We start from the raw sequence: 22,297 nt of genomic DNA on the forward strand, positions 1-22,297 counted from the left end.
TTTTAACTGAGCCATCCTGCCACCTGTTGGCAGCTCAGCTCGATCGAACCGCTGTTGTTCAGAGCACAAACTCTTGAGTGAGCTCTTAACCAACTGAACCACTGGCCCGGCCCTTCTGTGCCTTTTTTGACATGCTCCCCCTTTTATATATTTTTTGATCCCTTCCTTCCTTTCTGGCACCACAGCAATCAACCACTTTTCCAAGGAGAATGGAAACCTAGATCTGGGTGATGACATGCAGTTAGGTTGTCACTGCTTCTAATCCTTGTCAATAGATAGAGCTAGGAAATGTATGTATGTATGTATGTATGTATGTATGTATGTACGTATGTATGTATGTATACTAACCCATGCATAACACACATCTATATTTATCTATACCCATCTATCTGTATATATATTAAAAACTGTGAATCTATACTGATACCTCTGACGCTAAGTCAGCGCCACAGGAGACATTCATGCCTTCCCCCTTTTCAGAATTGTCATTTCTTTCTCCTTGAGAAACCCAGCTCTCATTTTCTACAATATATTTACTTATTTGCTCATCTCTAATATACAGTTGACCCTTGAATAACATGGGTTTGAACTGCATGGGTCCAGTTATACATGGATTGTTTTCAATAAATACCTATATTGTTTTGTTCTGTAGTTGGGAGTCCTCAGGTGTGCAGGGCCACTGCATGCATGATCCACGCCATTTTATTAATATACATATAAGGGACTTAAGCATCTGCAGATTGTGGTGTCCATGGGGGTCCTGGAATCCATCCCTTGCAGATACAACTTAAGTTTTGGGGGGAATCAAAAGTTATATGCCCCTAACCCCCATATTGTTCAAGGGTCAACTGTACATATACAATAGTTTTGGAATTGCTAAACCATACACCTGGAAACAAATTTACCAACTAGACTACAGTGTTTGTTAGGATGCGTTATTTTTTGGTGTGTGTTTATCCTTATAATATCCAGTCAAAACACTTTTATCCCAAGTTATTACCTCAACTCTTCCTTTCTGTACCCTTCAATGTTGTTATTTGATTCAGTTATATCATAGGGTCATTTGTCACAGTCTGTATATCGTCTCTCTCCTCACATCCTCATTGATTTTATTTAATTTACATACAGTAACGTTCATTCTTTGTGGTACACAGTTCTATAGGTTTTGACAAATGCATAGGGTCATGTGTCCACCATCATGGTTCCATTCAAAACAGTTCCACCACCTTAAAATTTCCCTCATGCTCCCCCTTTATGATTAACCCCTGACTCCACTCTAACCCCTGGCCATCACTGTTCCATTTGCCATCATTATAGTTTTGCTTTACCCAGAGTCATATAAATGAAATCATACAATGTGTAGTTTTTGGGGGGGTCTGATTTCTTTCACTTAGTAAAAGTGCATTTAAGATTCACCCATGTTCTCACATGAAGCAGTAGCTTGTACCTTTTTATTGCAGAGTAATATTCCATTGTAGGGATGTGCCACACTTTGTTTATCCATTCCGCTGCCAAAAGATGTCATATTTTCCTTTTCTTGGTGATCATAAACAAAGCAGCAATAAACAATCACATACAGGTTTTTGTGTGAACATGTTTTCGTCTCTCTTGAGTAAATATCTAGAAGTGGGATTGCTGGGTCACGTAGTAGGTGTAGGTTTGACCTTGTAAGAAACGGCCACGTTGTTATCCAATGTGGCTGTATCCATTTGAATTCCCACTAGGAATGTATGAGGGCATTACTTGCTCCACATTCTTGCCAACAGTTGATCGTGCCAGTTTCGTTTTTGTTTTGCCATTCTAATAAGTGTGTAGTGGTATTTCATGGTGGTTTTAATTTGGATTTCCCTAATGACTAATGATTTCATGCATCCTTTCATATGCTTATTGGCCATTTGTATATCTTCTTTGTTGTTTGTTCAGATCTTTTGCCCCTTTTAAATTGGGTTATTTTCTTACTAAGTTTGGAGAGTTCTTGAGATATTTGGATTTAAGTCATTTGTTAGAAATGTGATTTGTAAATATTTTCTCTCAGTCTGTGGTTTAGTATCTTATTCTTTTTTTTGCTTTCTTCTTTTATTTTTTATTATGAAATACACATTTTTTAGAATTAGTTTCAGCTGTACAACACAGTGCAATAGTTATACTTTTTACCCCTCGAAGTGAAAATCCCCCTCCCCCAATCCTAGCGTCTTATTCTTAACACAGTCTTTCATAGAGTACAAATTTTAATTTTGATGAAGTCAAATTTTATCAAAATGATCATGTTTTTCCTTTTATGGTGTCATAAACTCTCTGCCTAACCCAAGGTCATGTAGATTTTCTCCTGTGTTTCATTCTATATGCTTTATAGTTTTGGCTTTTATATCAGGTCTATAATCCATTAAAATATTTTATCATGGTAAAATATACTGTACTAACATAAAATCGACGATTTTAACCCTTTTAAGTGTACAATTCAGTATCATTCGCAATGTTGTACACCCATCACCACTACCCATTTCTAAAACCTTTTCTATGATCTATTTTTGAGTTAATTATTGTATAAGGTGTGAGGTATTGTTTAAGATTTGTTTTGCATGTGGGTGTTCAAATGCTCCAGCACCATTTGTTTGAAAAGCTGTCCTTTCTCCATTTAATTGTGTTTCCACCTTTGTTAAAAATCAGTTAACTATATGCATCCTTTTTGGTCTTTTTGTGGAGCTAGCATTTCAGAAACCATATAACCATGTGGTGTACCATTTAATCAAAATGTTGTATAGTAGTTCTCCCCCATCTATGGGGGCTATGCTCCAAGAACCCCAGTGGATGCCTGAAACTGTGGATGGTTTTGAAACCCTATAGATACTATGGGTTTTTTCCATACGTACATACCTATGATAAAGTTTAATTTATAAATTAGGCACACTAAAAGATTAACAATAACTAATAATAAAATAGAACAATTATAACAATATGCTGTAATAAGATTTATGTGAATGAGGTCTCTCTCAAAATATCTCATTGTATGGTACTCACCTTTCTTCTTTGGATAATGTAATACAATGTCTACGTGATGAGATGAAGTGAGGTAAATGACGTAGGCATTGTGACATAGCATTGGGTTACCATTAACCTTCTGACAATAAGGGTTACTTGAATACAAGCACTGCCATAAGCGACAGTTGATCTGATAACCGAGATGGCTACTAAGTAACTAATGGGCAGCTAGTGTATACAGTGTGAATACCCTGGATAAAGAGATAATTGATGTCCTGGGCAGGACAGAGGGGGATGGCATGAGATTTTATCACACTACTCAGAATGGTGGGCAATTTAAAACTCCTAAATTGTTAATTTCTGGAATTTTCCATTTAATATTTTCAAATCTTGGTTGACCACGGGTAATTGAAACCGTGGAAAGCAAAACTGTAGAGAAAGGGAACTGCTATACTCTAAACTACCAGTTTATGACAATAGCTCCCATGGTGCTGGGAGATGGGCCTAAGGCACTTAGTGGGTGGCAGATGAATTGATTCTATAGTTAATTCACAGAGCAGGGTCAAAAGAGAGAGTCCCAGGGGAAGAGGGGAGCTGTGATTATGACTTGAAATGAGTCAAAGAGAATGTCACCTGGGGCAAGGTATGGCCAAATACTAAGGGAATAACAATTTCCTTCTTAATTGCCAATATTCTTGCTACAACACTTGCACTAGTGGGGATCAAGGCAGAAGGACACTTTACTATTCTATAAACTACCATTTATAAAGCATTATAAGTTCTAAGGACTTTACATGTATAAACACATTAAAATTGTGTAACAACTATTCTTTTTTAAAAAAAGATTTTATTGGGGAATTGGGGGAGGAGAACAGCACTGGGGAATTGGGGGAAGGGGAACAGACAAGTTGCTGTCCATTCGTTCTTCAGTCTAGTTGTGAAGGACTTCACTTTACTGGCCCATGTTGATATTATCATTGCGCTCTTCCCGGATGAGGCAGATCGGTCACCGGCCTCTGGATGGCCGCTCACAGCGGCTCTTGGCAGCTCACGCTGGCTGTCAGCCACACACAGTAGCTTATGGCAGCCCACTGCAGCAGGGGCTGCAGCCTACGCCATCGTTGGCGACTCATGGCAGTCCAGCTCCAGGTCAAGCTGCTGCTCACCATCTTAGCTGTAGAGGGCAGTGTCACTGGCCCTCACGTGGGATCCAAACCGGGGCTCTACTGCTCAGAGCTGATGTCCCAAGCCAGCTGTTAACCAACGCGCCACTCGGCTGGTCCTGTGTAACAACTATTCTTATGCTATTATGAGATACTATTTTTATTCTCACTTTATAGAAGAGAAAACTGAGCACAGACAGGTTAAATAATTGGCCCAAGGTCACACAGCTAGAAAGTGGCAGAGCAGGGATATAGCTAAAGTCAGTCTGGCTGCAGAGCTTATGCTACCTCTCTACATTGATCCCCTTGCTGTTCACTGAACATGGCTCAGAAGGGTCTGGGCTCAGGTGATGTATTTCAGGAGTTGGCAAACAACAGCCTGAGGACCAAATCTGCTCCACTGCTTGTTTTTGTAAATAAAGTTTTGTTTGAAATACAGTCACGATCACTCACGTAGGTATTTCTGTGGCTGCTTTCATGTTACTAAGGCAAAGCGGAGCAATTGCTGCAGAGACCTATGGCCTGCAAAGCCCAAACTATCTCCTATCTGTCCCTTTACGAAAAAGTTTGTGGTTGTATTTGATGGTCATTAGCATAAGATAGTTACTGAAGGTCCTAGTTCTCCAGGGGAAAGAATAGAGAGAAAGAATCAAAGAAAGAAAGTTGGCATGAACCACATTAGTAGGCAAGATGAGGAAGCACAACAAAGAAAGAAACAGAAGCCAATATGATTAGATGTAATAATATCCAATTTTATGCAAGGGGTTTTATTTTTTTTAATGATAGTTGTAAATCAAGTCAGATTTCAAATACGGGGTGGGGGGGCATTTTCAGAATTATTTTGTAAAACAAACTATCTTTGGGAAATGCAAATCAATTCCCCATTATGTGTCCACTTTTGCAAGTTTGGATTTTATTATGCTTGGTTTTTTTGTTTGTTTCTTTCTTTCTTTAGCTGAGCCATCCTGCCACCTGTTGGCAGCTCAGCGGCAGCTCAGTTTGGGCCGGGAATTGAACCGGCGACCCTGTTGCTCAGAGTTCGCCCTCTTGAGTGAGCTCTTAACCAACTGAGCCACTCGGCCGGCCCTATGCTTGGTTTTTGTATGAAACGGAATCTCTTCAGAAAGAAGGATCATTCATTCATTCATTCATTCATTCATTCATTCAATGTGCTGAATGCCCTGGCGTTGGGCTGGATGATGAAGATAAGAGTGGTGAACCTCATGAAGTACACAGTTTACTGAAGGGTACTGATGAGCACACAGACAGTGACAATGTTGAGCCCAGAACAAGGGAGGGCAATACAGGAGCAAATAGGGGGACACTTCTGGTTTAGACTGGGGGCAGTGGTATGTGTGTGTGTGGGTGGGTGCTGGAGATCTGGGACGGCTTCCTTGAGGAAGGAATGTCTAGGCTGAGACATCAAGGTCCATCAGGCAGTAACCAGGTGAAGGCAGAGGGATGGGGCCAGTGGAGGAGGAAAGGTATTTGAGGCTGGGGAAAAAGTGCATTGAGGGAACCTCAGGTAGTTTGGTGAGACTGGAGTGTGATTCTCATTGTGGAAGGGTGGTGGTGAGAAGGTAGAGCTAAGAGATGAAATGGGAGCTGAGCAGAGGCTTTTAATGCTCTGCTAAGGAGTTTGGCCTGTAGTAGAGGAAAGTGGCGGTTTGTAGGGAGGTTTCAAGCAGCAATGTGACCTGATATGACTTGCATAGTAGAAAGATTGCTCCAGCGGCAGGGTGGAGAGCGGATTGAGGATAGGAAAAGGATCAACACCAGTTAGGAGTGGCTGCAGGGATAAAGTGGACTGGCTAAATAACTACAAAGAAGGCCAAACCACTTAGACTTGGGGATAAATCAGATATGAAAGTAAAGGGGAGAAGAAAAAGCAGGAGGCAAGTATAACTTGATAGATGATCGTGCCATTCATAAAGAAGAGGAAGAGGAGCTGGCAGTGGTTTTTGGAGGATGGTTGGGGAAGGTGATGAGTGCAACTTTGGGTACGTTGAATCTTCAAGGTGCCCCTGGGATATCCACTGGAGAGGTTCATGGGCAAAAGGATTTAAGTGTCAGTGGCCCAGGAAAGGGTTAACATGTAGATGTGTGAGTTGTCAGTATATGGATGGTACTTGAAGCCATTGGAGTCATGAAAGTTTCTTAGGGAAGGACTTTAAAATGAGAAGGGGAGAGAGGACAAGGATGAAATCCTTGAAACGCCATCATTAAAAGCGGAGTGTTCAGAGGAACATAAATGAAAGATACTGGGGTAAAAGGCCCACAGGGTTAGAAGGAAAACAAGAATGTCACAGAAACCCAGGAGGGACATGCAAAATTACAGAATAGTTAAAAAATAATATAGCCTGGAGAGCGTCCATTGAATTTAGCAACAAGGAAGGCACTGGGAACTTGGGTCAGGGAATTTCAGTGGAGTCATGAGGGTGGAAGCTATATTTCAGTGAATGAAGATGAATGAGAGAGAGGAGAAAGTATAGACAGCAGGCACACACAACTCTTTCAAGAAGCCTGGCTGTGAAGGGGAGGTGAGGAGATGGGGGCATGGCTGGGAGGGGGCATGGGCTGAGGGAGCGTTTCATAATATAGGAGCAATTTGAGCATGTTCAAAGAAGTCAGGGAAGAAAAGGAGAGGGGTGAACAGAAGGGGCACAACCTCTGAGGAGGCAGAAGGAAGCGAACTCCAAACCCAGCGGAGTGGTCAGCTATGGTAATAGGAAGGGAAGGAGGTAAAGGTGGTTATGCATGCTGGTCAGTGTGGCAACAGGGAGTAGAGAATTTGTCACTTGGTTCTATTTTTTTTCTCCAAAGTTGATAGGGAGATGATCTCCAGAGAGCAGGAAGGAAGGCAGTAAGACAGCAAGTTTGAGAAGAACGGTCATTGCGGAATTGGGAGAGAAAGCTAATTAAGAACACAGGATTGCTGGGGAGGGTTTGAGGGCTGAAGTCAGGTTGGAGACCAGCACACTGATAACTCCAATTCATGTGATTGTTAATTTTTTTATTGTTAGTTTCAGGTGTACTGAACAATGCAATAGTTATCCTTTTCACCCTTCACACAGAAGCAACTCCCACCCCATGATTGTTAATTTTACGCACCAGTGCTCAGCAGCCCAGGTGTAAGAGCCAATTCGAAGAATGGTTTTATGAAACCTAAGCAGGTGTAATCAAGGAACAGTGGGCGTGAGAGTTGATATTGGGAAGAGAGTGATTTAAAACATGGTTCATGGGGATTCCATGTTGGATAGAGAAGGAAATAATGACTGAGGGGTAGATTGAGGGCAGAATAGCGAACTCAAGGATTTGATAAAGGTAAAGAACAGATAGCGCAGAAGTGAAAGTAGGAAAGGCAGAAAACCACGGGGCGATCCATCAGAGCGGGTGTGTGAATTTATGATGTCAGAGGTGGAGCAGTACCCAGTAACGACACATCAAGGGTGTCTGAAGCACAGTGGGAACGAGGTCAACGAGGAGGTGGTGACAATGACCTCCTGGGATTTGGGATGGCTCATCCACATGGGTGATGGGAAAACTTGAGGTAGGGAATCTTGTGGGTCCAGGGCTAGGGTCTTCAATGAGAGAGGAAAAGTGAGCTTGAGGCCAAGAAAAGACAAGGGTGAGGCGGGGGGTAAACACTGATGAATGCTTGATAAATCACAAACGAATACTTGAATGCATGAACTAGTGAATAAGTGAGTGAATGAATGCATCAACTCAGACCAATCTGGCACATTCTAGGAATATCTAGTCATATATCCTGAGATCCCAGAGGAAACACTAGGCTCAGAGAAGACAACTTACTAGGAATGTACAGGTCTCAGTTTATCCTAAGAGTTAAACGTGGACAATGTTTTTCAACTTATCCTATCTGAGAGGCTGTTTGAGCTCTCTAGACCTGCACTGATCAATATGATAGCCAGTAGCCCCTTCTAGCTACTGAGAACTTGAAATGTGGCTAGTCTGAACTAAGATGTGCTGTCCACATAAAACACATGGTAAATTTCAAAGACTTAGTACAAAACATTTTTTAAAAGCACATAAAATATCTCATTTTTAAATATGGGTGACACGTTAAAATGCTAAACTTTTGGATATATGGGGTTAAATAAAACATATTACTAAAATTAATATCACCTGCTTTTTTTTTTTTTTTTTTTTTACTTTTTATGTGAGGCCACTAGAAAATTTTAAATTACATGTGTGGTTCACATTATATTTCTCCTGGTCAGCATTGCTCTAGGCCTTGGTCAGTAGCTTCTGCAACTGGGAAGGAAGCATTATGCCACCTGGTATAATCAACAAATGAATTAATAAAGGCAACCTCTGTGTTGAACTTCCACACATGCCTGTTGGCATAAGTAAAATTTGAAACCTCAAGGGCTTAAGTTTCCTATATCCTGAAAATTTGCCTCTAAAAGAACATTTTAAATCCCTCAAGGTATTGCAAACCTTTACACTTGCTCACTAGATAGGTCTGCGCTCTTGAAACCACTCAGTGGACACAGATGTCTATCATTGCCTCCACTGTAATCAGTTGGGGTGAACTGAGGGGGCTCATCCGGTCTTTTGGAATATTTCTGACATACTGAGGCTGCAGTTGGTACAAATTCTACTTATAATTTTCCTTTGACCGGCGAAGCCTGAGGCACTTCTCCAGGCCAAGTCTCCTTAGAATCTGCAGTTATGGCTTGCTTAGCAATGTCACATTCCAGTTTGGAAGGGATTTATGCCATGGATTGTGGAAGATGATCTTACATTAGCAGTAGCCAGAGCTGTTTTTGGCCTAAATTTAAAACAGATAATAGTATTTGAGAGCTTACCCTGGGTTGAGCACGGTGAGAAAACTGAGGCGCCAAGAGGTTAGGTAACCTGAGAAATTCCATGGGTAGTCACAGAGCTAGGATCTGAACTCAGGTGGTCTAACTCCAAAACTTGTGATTCTCACATTACTCTATACTTTGCAACAGAGCTGATTATGGATCCAGAAACAAAGAGGGCAGCCTCGCTTAATTGGCCTCAGGGAAAGCCTCTGAAAGAACATGGCATCAGTTGGCCTGACACATTTTGCTCACACATGAACGAATAGCTCAGTGGAGGCTAGGTCCTTCAGCAGAGGTTCCCAAACGTTCATCAGAATAATTTGGTCAGTATTTAAGATCCCCACCACAGACCTGTTAAATCAAAACCCTGGAAGTAGGGCCAAGGAATTCATATTTTGAAGACATTTTCCAACTGGATAAGAAAACCCTAATTTCCCAAAACGATAAAAATAATCTCTAGCTAAGTACTTTGATTTAGGATCTGATTTGGAACTTGGGCTTCTGGGTAACTATTGGGACAAAATGGAAGGCAGGTACAAGGAAGGTTTATTTAAGCCACATCAAAGGAATGGGTCTGACTTTGGAGGCTCCTTAGGTAACATTTGCACAGTAGTTTCCAAGAGGTTTCCCAATCTTCAGGTCGCCCCTGGGAGCCTCTGCTTCATGTCAGGCCAAGGCAGGGGTGCTATTGCCTGAAGGCAGACACTTGCCTAGAGCTAAGCGAAAACCGTGGGAAGACCACAGCACTAACTCCCCTTCTTCCTTTTAGCCTTTCAGTGTTATGATGTACCCAGCTGGTCCTGGATCCGGTGACTCCCCAGAAGGCTTCCCTGAACAACCGAGGCTCCAGCCACAAATTGGAAATTGCACAGCTCAGACGCAGGGTACTGAAACTGGTAGCATTATACAGTCCTTCCTTCTTCGGAGTGTGGCTGGGCAAATGATTGTGGGTCAGGGATGGGGGAGGTCTTTGGGTGTCATAGAAGTCCTGGCCTTAATTTAGTGACATATGCTTTGATCAGTCTGTAAACAAAGCTTTATTTGGTTCCTACTATGTGCCTGACACTGTTGTAGGCACTAGAGATCCCTTAATGAAAACCAACGAATCAACCAAACAGACTTAGTCCCTGCCCTTCTGGAAGTTTCTTTTCCCCCTTTCTTGACTCCCTTACCAATTACCCCCCCTTTTTTTTTTTTTTTACAGAATAGGTAAAAAGAGGGCCCTTTTGGAACAGGATGAGAAAGACAAAGATGTGGACTCAATTTGTGACTTAGAATCTGAGCTGGGAAGACGGTAGCAGAGTCAGGAAAAAAAAAATGGGGAAGAACTTGCTCTCCCCTCTCTACAGCTGAGACAGATGAGATTATAGAAGTGGGTGGGTGGGGTGGGGTGGGGTGGGGGGAGTAAGGCCTTAGAGAAAGTCCAGCCCCTCAGTTTACAAATGAGGAAACCGAGGGGCGGAGAGGTTATATGGTGGACCCCTAGTTAGGTGGCAGAAGTGGCCTTTGAATAATACCGTGGAGCCTCCAGGGAGGCAGTTAATTTGGTGCTTGGAGGAGTTCGGGGGACCAGGCCGCGCCCGTTGCCATGGGCACGCCCCCAGCCACCTGCCCGTGCGGGCGCACGTGTAGCCCTACGCTCCCAATAAAGTTGTTTTTGAAACGCTGCGGTCCCACGTGAGACGGCCCGGGGGCGGGGCGAGCTCGGGGCGGGGCCGAGCTGCGGGAGACCCGGCGGGCTGCGGTGAGGAGGGGCGGTGGGTGCCGGCGCCGGCTTCCGGCCATGATCGCGTCGTGCTTGTGTTACCTGCTGCTGCCGGCCGCGCGCCTCTTCCGTGCCATCTCAGGTACTGGCCCCGCGTGCTCATAGGCGGGAGCCAGGCCCGAGCCGGCCCCACGGGGCCTGAGGCGGTGTGCGAACCACCTTTCCCCAGCAGTGCCAAAGTGGGGAGGTGGCCCTCGGCCCCGGGGCCAGTCCTGGCCCTCGACCCTCGTGGGCGACCCCCTGCTCACGCCTGTATTCTGGGGTCCTTGGGCCACGGTTAACGCGGAGGGGGGGCTGGGGAAGGGGCAGAAGCCGCCCCTCCCTGGCCCCGGGGGTGCTGAGAGGCCCTGGGGGCTGCTGAGTCACTCACTGCCCTGGGGGTGTCGGAGAGGGTTGGTAACTCGGGGCGCAGGCGAATGCTCGAGTTCTCTGTGGGTAGGGGCCAGTTGGCCTTGGGGGTCCGTGGACTGAAGACCTGGACGTCCCTGTCTTTCCCTGGGTTAACGCCACACCGTTCACAGCTGTCTCTCAACTCCCCTCCGTCGGCGGAGTATTTGGTTGAAAAACGGACGCCCAGAATCGAGAGCCGCGTTTAAACCTCAGCTTTGAAGCAGTCAGTCTCCCGTGAGTTTAGAGATGAAGCGGCTGCAGGCCCAGCTGATACTTGAGAGAGAGAGAAGAGAGTTATTCTTTCACTTTTTCGTGATCTGCCTGCGCTTTTTCATTCCTGGTCTTGAAATTCCCGAGGTTCTTATGTGACCAGCACTTGCTCTCAGAGACCCCACGGAACTCCCAGACTTCCCTGGCAATGTAGGGGGCAGGACAGGGCCAAGAAGCACTAAGAAATGAGGGCTCCAGCTGTGCATTCTGTGCTTTTCCTTTCTGGTGTGTGTAACTTATGTTATATGTATGTGGATTTCGTATGAAATGTTCATTTCTGTCTGCTACTGGAACCCAAGCTCCAGGAGGGCGGGGTCATGTCTGTTTTGCTCACTGTGTCTCCGGGACGCTGCTCAGCATATAGTGAGCACTCAGTTTAGGAATGGCTTGTGTGTACATAACTGAGGAATAAGCAACTCCACAGAAGTCATTGGTTTTCAGGGAACTCAAGCATACTCCTTTAACCGTGTTGCTGTCATCTGTGGAGCTCTTCCAATGTCCATAATGGCAGCCTTAGTGACATATACTAGTCCAGAGGTTTCTAGACTATTGTTAGAGTTTTAGGGATCTCAGAGGAAGGGCCCTCTCCCCCACCCACCCATTAAAGTAGTCCCACTTACATTAACTTCCTGTGTTTGGTTTTCACAGATTTCCTTTTTTTTAAAAAAAATAAAGGATTCTGCTGCTGAAAAACAAACCCCTGCCAACAATAAAAACCTAAGTTTTTAAAACTAGCAAACAGCACACATGTAAACCAAAGAACCTCTGCCTCTGCCATATACACAGAGGCAGGGAATTAGCAAGTCCCTGAGACTAAAGCCAGGGGGTGCCATTGGTTTAAAGCAGGGTTTCCCAGTCTCAGCATTATTATTACATTTGCACCTGGATAATTTGTTGTGGGGATGTCCTTTGCACTATAGCATGTTCAGTAGTAGTATCCTTATCCTCTAACCACTAGATGCCAGTAGCATCCCCACAGTGTGACAACCACAGTGTCTCCAGACAATGCCACGTGTCCCCTAAGAGCAAAATCACCCCTGGTTGAAAACTGGTTTAATGGGATGTAAATCCACATAGGCCATAAATAAGATAGTGTCTTTCAACAATTGAACCATTTTGTTGTTTTTCTTTCCTTAAAAATATAGCTGATATAATGAATCTCTGATGATTGAGGGACACCATCATGCATGTCACTTGTCCTGTGCCATACCCTAAGAGATTTAGTGTGTAGGGGGTGTTTGCTTGCACCAAAATACTGTGCTTGGAGTTTGGGGGCTCTTACGAGTTTTTCCCACCTGCTTTCTTGCCTATTGGCTGTCATTTGTGGCTTCTGTAGCAGAGAGATGACAGCTGTCTCTTGCTGTCAGTTGCTGGCACTTTCCGATTTACAGCCTCTGTTGCGTTATGGAATGGGAAAGCAAATAATGAAGTTTGTGAACATTTATGAGTAGAATAAATAGCTTTGAGAAGGGGACCAAGGGCTTTTGCTAAAAAGTAAACTATAGATTTTGAGACACCTTTTTTGTCTACTTGAGGACTTTTTCTTTTGGAATGCATTCATAGATTAGGGGATTTACAGAACTAGAAAGGCTCTTGGAGATTATCTAGTTCAAACTTCCCTTGTCCCCATTTTATAGCCAAGAGTGAGTCCATCTCACTCGGGGGCTTTGTCCAAGGTCACATAATTTTGTTAATTTCAGTGCTAGGCCGTAACTCACAGTTCTGATTCATGGTCAGGTTCTGGTTCCAATGTAATGTGGCTCTTAGAACCAGGGAGTTGGTATTTAATAGGAGTCTTAACCTGTAGATGAAGAGGTGTGTTATATATGACCGTCTCTGTCCTAGATTATGTGGGATAGCCATTTTGTCCCTGCACTGAATATTTATCAGATCCTGAATCATATAAATTAGTTAATACTTGTACAGCATTTAGAACAGTGCCTGGCACATAGTAAGTACTTCACTCTGATGATGATGATGAATAAAATGGGCAGGCTCTGTGATGGAACAATGATGTGCAAGGTGCATGTGATTCTTCCTTGTATGGGATTCATATCCTACTTGGGAGAAGAGAGTGGGTGGGGTGATGCTGTCATCTTATAACAGGTATTTTGGCTTTCTTTTTAGATGCATTCTTCACATGTCGAAAAAATGCCCTCTTGGCGAAGAGCTCGTCCCCCCAGGTAGAGGGTGACTTTGCCATGGCTCCTCGGGGCCCAGACCAAGAGGAATGTGAGGGCCTGCTGCAGCAGTGGCAAGAAGACGCGTCGAGCCAGGTGCTCTCAACAGTGAGCGAAGGTCTCCTAGTAGATAAAGGACTAGCCCAGAGCAGCCTGGCACTCCTGATGGAAAATCCCGGAGAACAGGATGCTGATTCAGAGGACAAGTGGTCCAGCAGGCAGCTGAGTGACCTGCGGGCAGCAGAGAACCTAGAGGAGCCTTTCCCCGAGGTGCTAGGAGAAGAGCCACTGCCAGAGGTCGGGGGCCCAGTGTGGGCAGCTGTACCCATACAGACTGGTCTCCAGTATGCAGACTGTGCTGTCCTCCCAATGGGTGCCCTGGCTGCAGAGCAGTGGGAAGAGGACCCTGCAGTGGTGGCCTGGAGCATAGCACCTGAGCCTATGCCACAGGAAGAGGCTCCCATCTGGTCCTATGAGGGCCTGGGGCAGTTGCAGCCTCCCCCAGTGGAAATTCCCTATCATGGTGAGTCTGACGATTGACTGAGCGAGCCAGGGTAGTAGGTTGTTGTGGGTGTGGGCAGAGCCATTGCTAAAGAAGATGTTTGGTGGCGAACTCTGCCGCTGCCTTCTGTTTCTCTGAGCATCTTGCAGTGTCAAATATAGAGGGACCTTAGAGATCATCTCTTCCAACCCCATGGTCTTTCAGATGAAATAACCCTGGTGCAGAGAGGCAGCAGGACATGTCTGAAGTCACATAGCCAGGTAGTGGCAGAACGGAAAGTGGACCCTAGTTCTGATTCTCAGTGTGTTGTTTCTCTGGAGGTTGACCAAGGGCTTTCTGGCAGAAGGGGTGGAGAGCTCTCAGGGGCTCCACTCTACCTCAACCAGAATAACTCCAGTTTTATTTGTGGTACATACTGGGCTTCCATTTAAAATTTGAAGAATGAGTTCTGTAGCTCAAATTGGTTTGGAATCCACTATGCAGCTCCATGCTTTACGGGAGATGCGGGACACGTTGTGGTTTCTACCCTACAGACTTTTCCAGGGGTTAGAAAATACCCAAGGCTGAGATTAGTCTAGAAATGTCTTTAACCTCAGGTAACGGTTAAGCACATTCATCTGAATAATTCCCCAGAGACCCAAGGATTTGTCACAAGTGAGACATTATCAGCCTATGTTTATTGAGCATGTACTAGATGCTAGGTGCTGTGCTAGGTACTGGGGATACAGTGGTGAACAGGCCAAGGTCGTTTCTGGCTTTGTGGAGCTTACTGTCTAGTCTGAGAATGTCCTTAGAGTGCTGTTCAAATCACCACAGAGAGGGATGGGTGACATGGACTATGAAAAAAGGAACCTAGGCACAATGACACTGAGTCAGGAGTGGAGATGGCTGGCCCTGTGGGTAACATGTAGTTGTGGCCCTCTTCTAACCCCTTTGCAGAAATCTTGTGGCGAGAATGGGAGGATTTCTCTACTCAGCTAGATGCTCAGGGCCTGGAGGCAGGGGATGGCCCTCAGTTCCAGTTCACTGTGATGTCCTATAACATCCTGGCCCAGGACCTGATGCAGCAGAGCTCCGAGCTCTATCTGCATTGCCACCCGGATATCCTTAATTGGAACTATCGCTTTGCAAATCTCATGCAGGAATTCCAGCACTGGGACCCTGATGTGAGTGAAAGGGTTAGGGGGAGTGCCACCTTGCATTTGCTCTGGACCTGGGCTGTTTCCCAATGCTCTTAGAAGATGAGCTCATTCTCATAGTTGTTCATAGGACTGGAGTCCTGCCTAGGGCTGGAGCTTGCCTGCCTGGAGTAAATGAATTTTGGCAGATGCTGAGAATACTCCCTATGTGCGCTTTCCAGCACCTTTATGCAGGGAGGGAGACAAGGGATTCAAGGACTGGGAAAATCCAGTGCATGTGTCTGGCCTCCTCAGCTCAACTCTGGGCCTGTTCTTGCTGGGGGTGGCTGTCTGGGAAGAGTCAGCCCTGTGGGGAGTTTCATGTGACCCTGCCTGAGGCACACAGCAGCTTCCCACCTGGCCTCAGTGCCTGCTCCTAGAGTGGGAGTCACAAGCAGTGCTCTGGGTATGCTGGAGTGATTGGTTTCCTTGTCAATTTCCCAGATCCTGTGTCTCCAGGAAGTCCAGGAAGATCATTACTGGGAGCAGCTGGAGCCCTCTCTGCGAATGATGGGTAATGCAGCTCAATGGTCTTTTCTTCCTACAGCCCTGTCTGCTCTCTCCTGAAGACACCACCTTTTTCTTTTGTCTTAGTAAGTCCTCCGTCTCACCTGTGAGCTAGCTCCTTCTTTGTGTGGGTGAGAAAGAAAATAGAGTTCTGCAATTTTAAAGCAATTATGGATATTGCCACTTGATCCTTGAAGTAACCAACCCTGTGAGGCTGAATATTATTATCCCCATTTTACAATGAGGAAACTGAGGTTCTCAAATTTTCTGTGACTTGCTCAAGGTCATAAAGCTACCAAGCTCATAGGTTGTGGAGCTAGGACTCCAACTTGTCTGACTTCAGATTCCATGCTTTTCATATCGTCTTGCATTTCTTCATACCCTTCTTCCTTCCCCTAGAGCCTCTCGGTCATCTGCTTAAAACTGTAAGGGAACCTCTGCAGAACCAAGGAATCGGCAGGAGCAATGCCTTATGCACACACGCTGGGCTACTGCTGCTGATTGGAGGGACTCAGGCTTCAAGGACTCTGATCCAGCTTCTTGGTGGGATGTTCCTTGCAGGCTTTACCTGTTTCTACAAGAGGAGGACCGGGTGTAAGACGGATGGCTGCGCTGTCTGCTACAAGCCCACAAGATTCCGTCTGCTCTGTGCCAGCCCTGTGGAGTACTTCCGGCCTGGCTTGGAGCTCCTCAACCGGGATAACGTGGGCTTAGTGTTGCTGCTGCAGCCACTAGTCCCAGAAGGCCTGGGAGAAGTCTCGGTGGCCCCATTATGTGTGGCAAATACCCACGTCCTGTACAACCCACGCCGGGGTGATGTCAAGCTGGCCCAGATGGCCATTCTCTTGGCTGAAGTGGACAAGGTGGCCAGGTTGTCAGATGGCAGCCACTGCTCCATCATCTTGTGTGGGGACCTGAATTCTGTCCCTGATTCACCCCTCTACAACTTCATCAGGGACGGAGAGCTCCAGTACCATGGGATGCCGGCCTGGAAGGTGAAATGGGGGAGGGCCCTCTGGGGGTGGGAGCAGGGCCTAGGGAGAGATTCGGGTGTTGGCATCCAGCGCTGCTCCTGTGGCAGGGACCTCAGTTATACCTGTTCTGGGTCCCTCCTGCCTTCTTGTACCCAAAGTCTGGAAGTTGGGAGCTCTTGAGTGCCTTTGGCATATTGGAATCCTTTTAGTCTTTATCATTAATTTATTTTTAGTTTATAAGTAATTCATAAGTAACATCTTTGCAAGAATTCAAACATCATAAAATAAGGCCAAAGCGCCTTTTATGACCTACACTCCCTGCCTCTCCCCTGAGAGTCAAGTAATAACTGTTTGCAGGTTGGTAGTATTCTTCCAGATCGTTTTCTATGCATTTACAGTGATAATTTCTGTTCCTGTGATATTGTCATCGTAATTTACTTTTATTAAGCATCGCTGTGTGCCAGGTGCTATTTTGAGCATTTTACATGTATTAACGCATTAATTTTCAGTTTCCCATTTTATAAATGAGGAAACAATGGCACAGAGAAGTTAGGTAATTGGCTCACTTGAGGCTTTGCAGGTTGTTAGTGGTGGAGCCAGGATTTGGAACCAGGTGGCCTGGCCTCAGAGCTCCCGCCCTCCATTACTATGCTGTGATTGCTTCTAACAGCTGGTGTATGATCTATCGTGTGTCTGTTTATAAACATGGTATATTACGGTGTATTTCATTTTGTTGCTTGGTTATTGTTTTTTTTTTCACTCAGTGATGTATATATGGATCTGTTTCTTTCCTTTGAACTGCTGAATGCTGATAGCATAGATACCTCATAGCTTATCATAGTTTATTTAGCCGTGCTCATGGGCCTTCAGCTTGTGCTAATTTTTATAAGTCACTTAATCTCTGTTTTGCACTTACTGATCCAATGTATTGCTTAACTTTTGGCAAGGCACAGTGGAGAAAGGATACAAAATGACTGAATTATTGTGGAGCATTTTGGGCTTTTATTTTAATGAGGTTACTCAAGTGCCAGCAATGTCCTGTTTGCCATGTGTGCAGAGAAAGGCATTATCCTGCCAGAAAGTTGCTGTAATTAAGGAGCTCAGGGAACAGGCCAAATAATTTGCTAAGTGCCTACCTTGTGACAGGTACCATTAGGCATAATGGTTAGGAGCACTTATTCTGAAGCCAGGCAGTCCGGAGTTCAAATCCCTGCTGTGCCACCTTGGGCAAGTCACTTAACTTCCGCAAGCCCCATTTGCCTCATCTTTACACTGGGGATATAACTGGACCTCCTTCAGAGGAGTTTTTTGTTGTTGTTTGGTAGATAAAAACAATGCACATAAAGTGTTTTCCAGTTCCTGCTTCAAAGGAAGCAGTCAGTAATTTGGTAGCAATTATTATTATCAAGATCCTTAATTATAAGTGGTATTATCATCCCATTTTATAGTAGAGGATATGGAACCCAGGAGAGTTAACTAACTTGCCCAAAGTCACACAACTAGTAAATTCCCATTAAATTCCAGGTCTGTTTCACTTCAGGTGGCATATTGGAGATTTACGTCCTTTAAGGGCAGAGAGATTGTGTCTATCACTGCTCTCTCCCCAGCCCTTAGCTAGTGTCTTGCACATAGTTGGCGCTGAAATATTTGTTGTTGTTAAATGAAGTAAAGGGACTTGTGCTACATGTTCAAGGTGGACAGATGACTGATGTTGCTGAGTGTTTCCCCTGCTGTGCTCTGTCCGTTCCCAGGCTGCTCATTGACGGAGGATGGTGGTGACGTGGGTATGATAAAGTGCTGTGGTTCATTTCCCATTCGGTTTGATCCATGGTTTCCCAGTAATAGGCTGTAGATGCTAGACCTTGATCTAGAAGATGCAAAGATCAGAATAAACCTTTTCCCATTGCACGTTAGAGCCCCTGAAAGTTGACATTCCCTGTGCAGAATCGTGAAGGTTTTTCTGAGGTGAAACGTAGGGGACCACTTGTTGATACAGTTCTGTTCTTTGATTCACATACCTCTCTGTCTTACCTCTCATTCCTGTCTCATGGACATTTTAGTGTTTCTAGTAAAAAAAAAATGTTTTAATTAGCTCCTTATTTCTAATCTTCCCTTGAGACTTACATGTTTTGCATACATCATGTATGATTATGTGTGTGTGTGTTTGTCTGCCAGTCCCCAAACATGAGCTGTTTCCTTTTTCTATCTCAGTTTCCTCATTCCTACCCATTCTTTGTAGGTGTCTGGACAGGAAGACTTCTCCCATCAGCTCTACCAGAGGAAGCTGCAGGCCCCACTATGGCCCAGCTCCCTGGGCATCACTGATTGCTGTCAGTATGTCACCTCCTGTCATCCCAAGAGATCAGGTGAGCATGTGCCACATTCTTGGCTGGCTGTGCCTCCATGCCTATTTTGGGAGAAAGCTGGCACCTCAATGATGAGAAAGTGTAACTCAATTCTCAGCAAATTCCTTTGTTTTTCTCACTGACCTCATGGTCACCCAGTGAAATGGACAATTTGAAATCATAGCTGTTGGAAAAATCTCCTTGTCTTCAGAGCCAGACTTCCTCTGTGTCCCTACACTGGAAGCTTCTTGATATTAAGGTCTCATCAGGCGGCTCCTCTTCCTTTCTTTCACTGTATGGCTTTTCCCGGTTTACAGAGAGACATAAGTACAGCCGAGACTTCCTGCTACGTTTCCGCTTCTGCAACATCGCCTGTCAGCGGCCTGTAGGACTGGTTCTTATGGAAGGAGTGACAGACACTAAGCCAGGTAATGAGAACTAACCTTGTTTTCTTGGTCTTTCTCCCTCACCCCTGATATTTGTCAATTATGCTATTCTTAGTCCTTCTTAGGTATAATTCTTAGAGATCAGCTTCTGGCAGTAAGTGTGCTTAGAAGGAAGGTCAGCGGAATTCAGTGGCCATCTGCATGCATGAATGTGCAGTGTGATGAGAACATGGGCCAGGAATCAAGACCTGAGTTCTTATCAGCTCTGAGACCTTGAGTAAGCCAACTTAACCTTTTTAGGCTTAAATTGCTAGTAACTAGCATGTATACAGCACATATAGGAAAGCAGATACCATGATAGGGCTTTGAAAATCATAAGGTGACAGTAGTCCTGGTTGTAATAAAAAGTTACTCCTACTGAGAACTTCCAGATTGAACGTAGCAGAGTATACTTGACATTCTACCCTTCTTGTCTCTGAAACTCCGAAGCAACAAGGAGAATGGAAAAAAGAAATGTAAACTCCATCTTTGAGAATACTGGAGATCTGAAGATATCTGAAACCATGAACCACAACACAAGTGGAATGGCTGCAAGAAGCACTGGAGATCATGGAGGGGTGCTGGAGGAAGTATGGAGAGACTTATCTGTGGGGCTATATGGATTTTATAAAGAACCAGCAAAATGCATTTCTCCAAGGTGAGGAGTGTACCTTGAGGCACAAAACCAATATCATTGTTTCATCAACAAGAAAAGGATACACAGGTTGTGATAGGAGATTGTCTGAACCTGTTTTGGTACTAAGAGGCAGAGGAAGAAAGACGGATCAAGGAATGAAGCCACGTGTGCATTAAGCAGTCTGATTCAGTGTTGAGGGAAGATGAGACGCAGAGCTGCATATCTCTCTTGGCTGGGGAGAAGTAAAGATTAAAAGGACTCATACACAACCCTGTGTCATAAGGAAACTCCCTGTTACTTGGAATGCATACTCAGTTCTTCCCTTATATAAACTTTGTACGAATAGCTGGTAGAGAAACCTCAACTAATTCAAAGCTGGGCTGCCCAAAAGGAACCAGCATAACGTATTACAAGGAACCGTACTAAAAGACTACAAGATGATAAGGTGGAAGGAACAGGAAAAATAAAAGGCAGATAAAGAATACTTACTTCAAAGGCAAAATTTCTTGCCTTGGAGCATATGAAAATTATGACTATTTTCCCATTGAATAAAAAAATGAAGCAATTGCCTTTATAAAATAAGAGCACAAAAATAATATAATTTTCTTTTTAAAATAAGATCAGACACATGGCAAGACATCAGGATATGAAATGTAAGCTGCAGAGCTGAGGAAAGAAGTGGAATAAAATTAAAAATCACATGAAATGAAGACAGAATTGGATGCAGCCCAAGAGAGAATAGATACTGCTGAAAACAAGATAAGAGAGAGAGGCCAGGGTGGGGAAAGCAAAATAAAAAGGAAGTAAAAGGATAGAAAGGACCAGAGAGAGAATGAAAGTAGTGGGAGATAAGGCAACTCAACATACGCATAATTGGAGTTCACCAAGAAGAAGACCAATATAATGGCATAAAAGGCATATTTAAAGGTATGATTCAGGGAAGATTTTCTAAAGTCAAAAAACTCTTAGGAGAATCAACACTAAGATGTCCTAGTGAAGTTACTAGAAGTAAAAAGTCAAAGAATCATTTGGGCAGTTGAACCAAAAAGATTGGGCTACTTTTAAGGGTAAAAATAATCCAGTTGACTTCAGACTTCTTAACATTAACATTCAACTCTAGAAGACAGATGAGCAAGGCTTCAAGGAAAGAAGGTATGGCTCAAGAATTTTATACTCAACCAAAAGCCTTTCTTGAAGAGATGCTAGAAGACTAACTTAAGACAACCAAACAATGACTAGAAAAAACTATAGTAAAAGGAGTGGTGGTAAGCAATGGATTTATTTTTTTTCCTGTAGGAATGTAATTTGAACTGGCATTTTGCACAGAGCTGCAAACATTTCAATGGCTCAGTTTTTTTAATTGCAAAGGTAAAATATTATAACTGGCAATAGCAATAGTAAATCATGATGGCTACCGTGCACTGAGCGACTGGTATATGACAAGAACTGGGATAAGTGCTTGTGTCAGTTGCGCCCAGGCAGGGAAGCAGTGGCTCAGTGTTTGAATATCATAAAATCCTAAAGTTAAACAGTAGTAGGACCCCACACAGGTAATTTCTTGTTAAGAATAGGTTATTTAAAATAAATTAAAAAAATTAATGCTGTACTTGAAACATAAATGTTTCAATTTAATAATAAAATTAAACCAAGAACCAATATATACTAACAGTCACTTTGTAAGTAAAATTATTATAAAGGGGGAAACTATCCAGTTCACTAACAATGCAAAATAACAGTGGTATTTTCAAAATTGAGATTAAATTTGGGTAAACACACCCATCCACCACATACTGTGCACATGCCCTTGTTCAGTACCCCCACCCAGGGCTAAACAGGCTCCTGATGAATCTCTTTTAAAGACCCCAAATCTAGAAAGCTACCACCGTTTTTAGGCCATGAGTAGAAAGATTCCAGTGCAGTACAAGGAGGTCATAGTGTATAATCTTTTTTCTAGAGGCTGTATTTAGATGTCCTAACAAATAATATTTCCAGTCCAACACCAGAGTCATCCAACCCAGCTGTGCACATCAAAACTTGTCAACTTGACAGTGACACTGACTTTAATGGGAAGCATCCGAGTTGCAAAAGGAGCTGCAGTGATCGGCAGTGATGGCCTAACTTTCCCACAAGCTGACATTGCATTGCACCGG

At 44.1% G+C, this 22,297-nt stretch overlaps 1 protein-coding gene across 3 annotated transcripts in view; it reads left to right on the plus strand.

The window, feature by feature from the left end:
* Positions 1-20,720, plus strand: part of ANGEL1 (angel homolog 1) — an 82,191-nt gene extending 61,471 nt beyond the window's left edge. Inside the window, exons 3-10 of one of the 3 annotated variants that reach the window (XM_019640372.1) lie at positions 9,744-9,858; positions 13,527-14,102; positions 15,021-15,247; positions 15,704-15,773; positions 16,328-16,761; positions 18,980-19,106; positions 19,403-19,513; positions 19,961-20,720. In XM_019640372.1, coding sequence (XP_019495917.1) covers positions 9,756-9,858; positions 13,527-14,102; positions 15,021-15,247; positions 15,704-15,773; positions 16,328-16,761; positions 18,980-19,106; positions 19,403-19,513; positions 19,961-20,172 — 1,860 coding nt within the window. In that variant the 5' untranslated portion in view covers positions 9,744-9,755 and the 3' untranslated portion in view covers positions 20,173-20,720. Of the gene's footprint in view, positions 1-9,743; positions 9,859-10,683; positions 10,822-13,526; positions 14,103-15,020; positions 15,248-15,703; positions 15,774-16,327; positions 16,762-18,979; positions 19,107-19,402; positions 19,514-19,960 lie in introns of those variants that run through there. The other 2 variants (XM_019640374.1, XM_019640375.1) reach the window with 2 other exon arrangements.
* The last annotated feature ends 1,577 nt before the right edge of the window (positions 20,721-22,297 follow it).

This window comes from Hipposideros armiger, unplaced genomic scaffold, assembly GCF_001890085.2.
Source record: "Hipposideros armiger isolate ML-2016 unplaced genomic scaffold, ASM189008v1 scaffold_49, whole genome shotgun sequence".
NCBI lineage: Eukaryota > Metazoa > Chordata > Mammalia > Chiroptera > Hipposideridae > Hipposideros > Hipposideros armiger.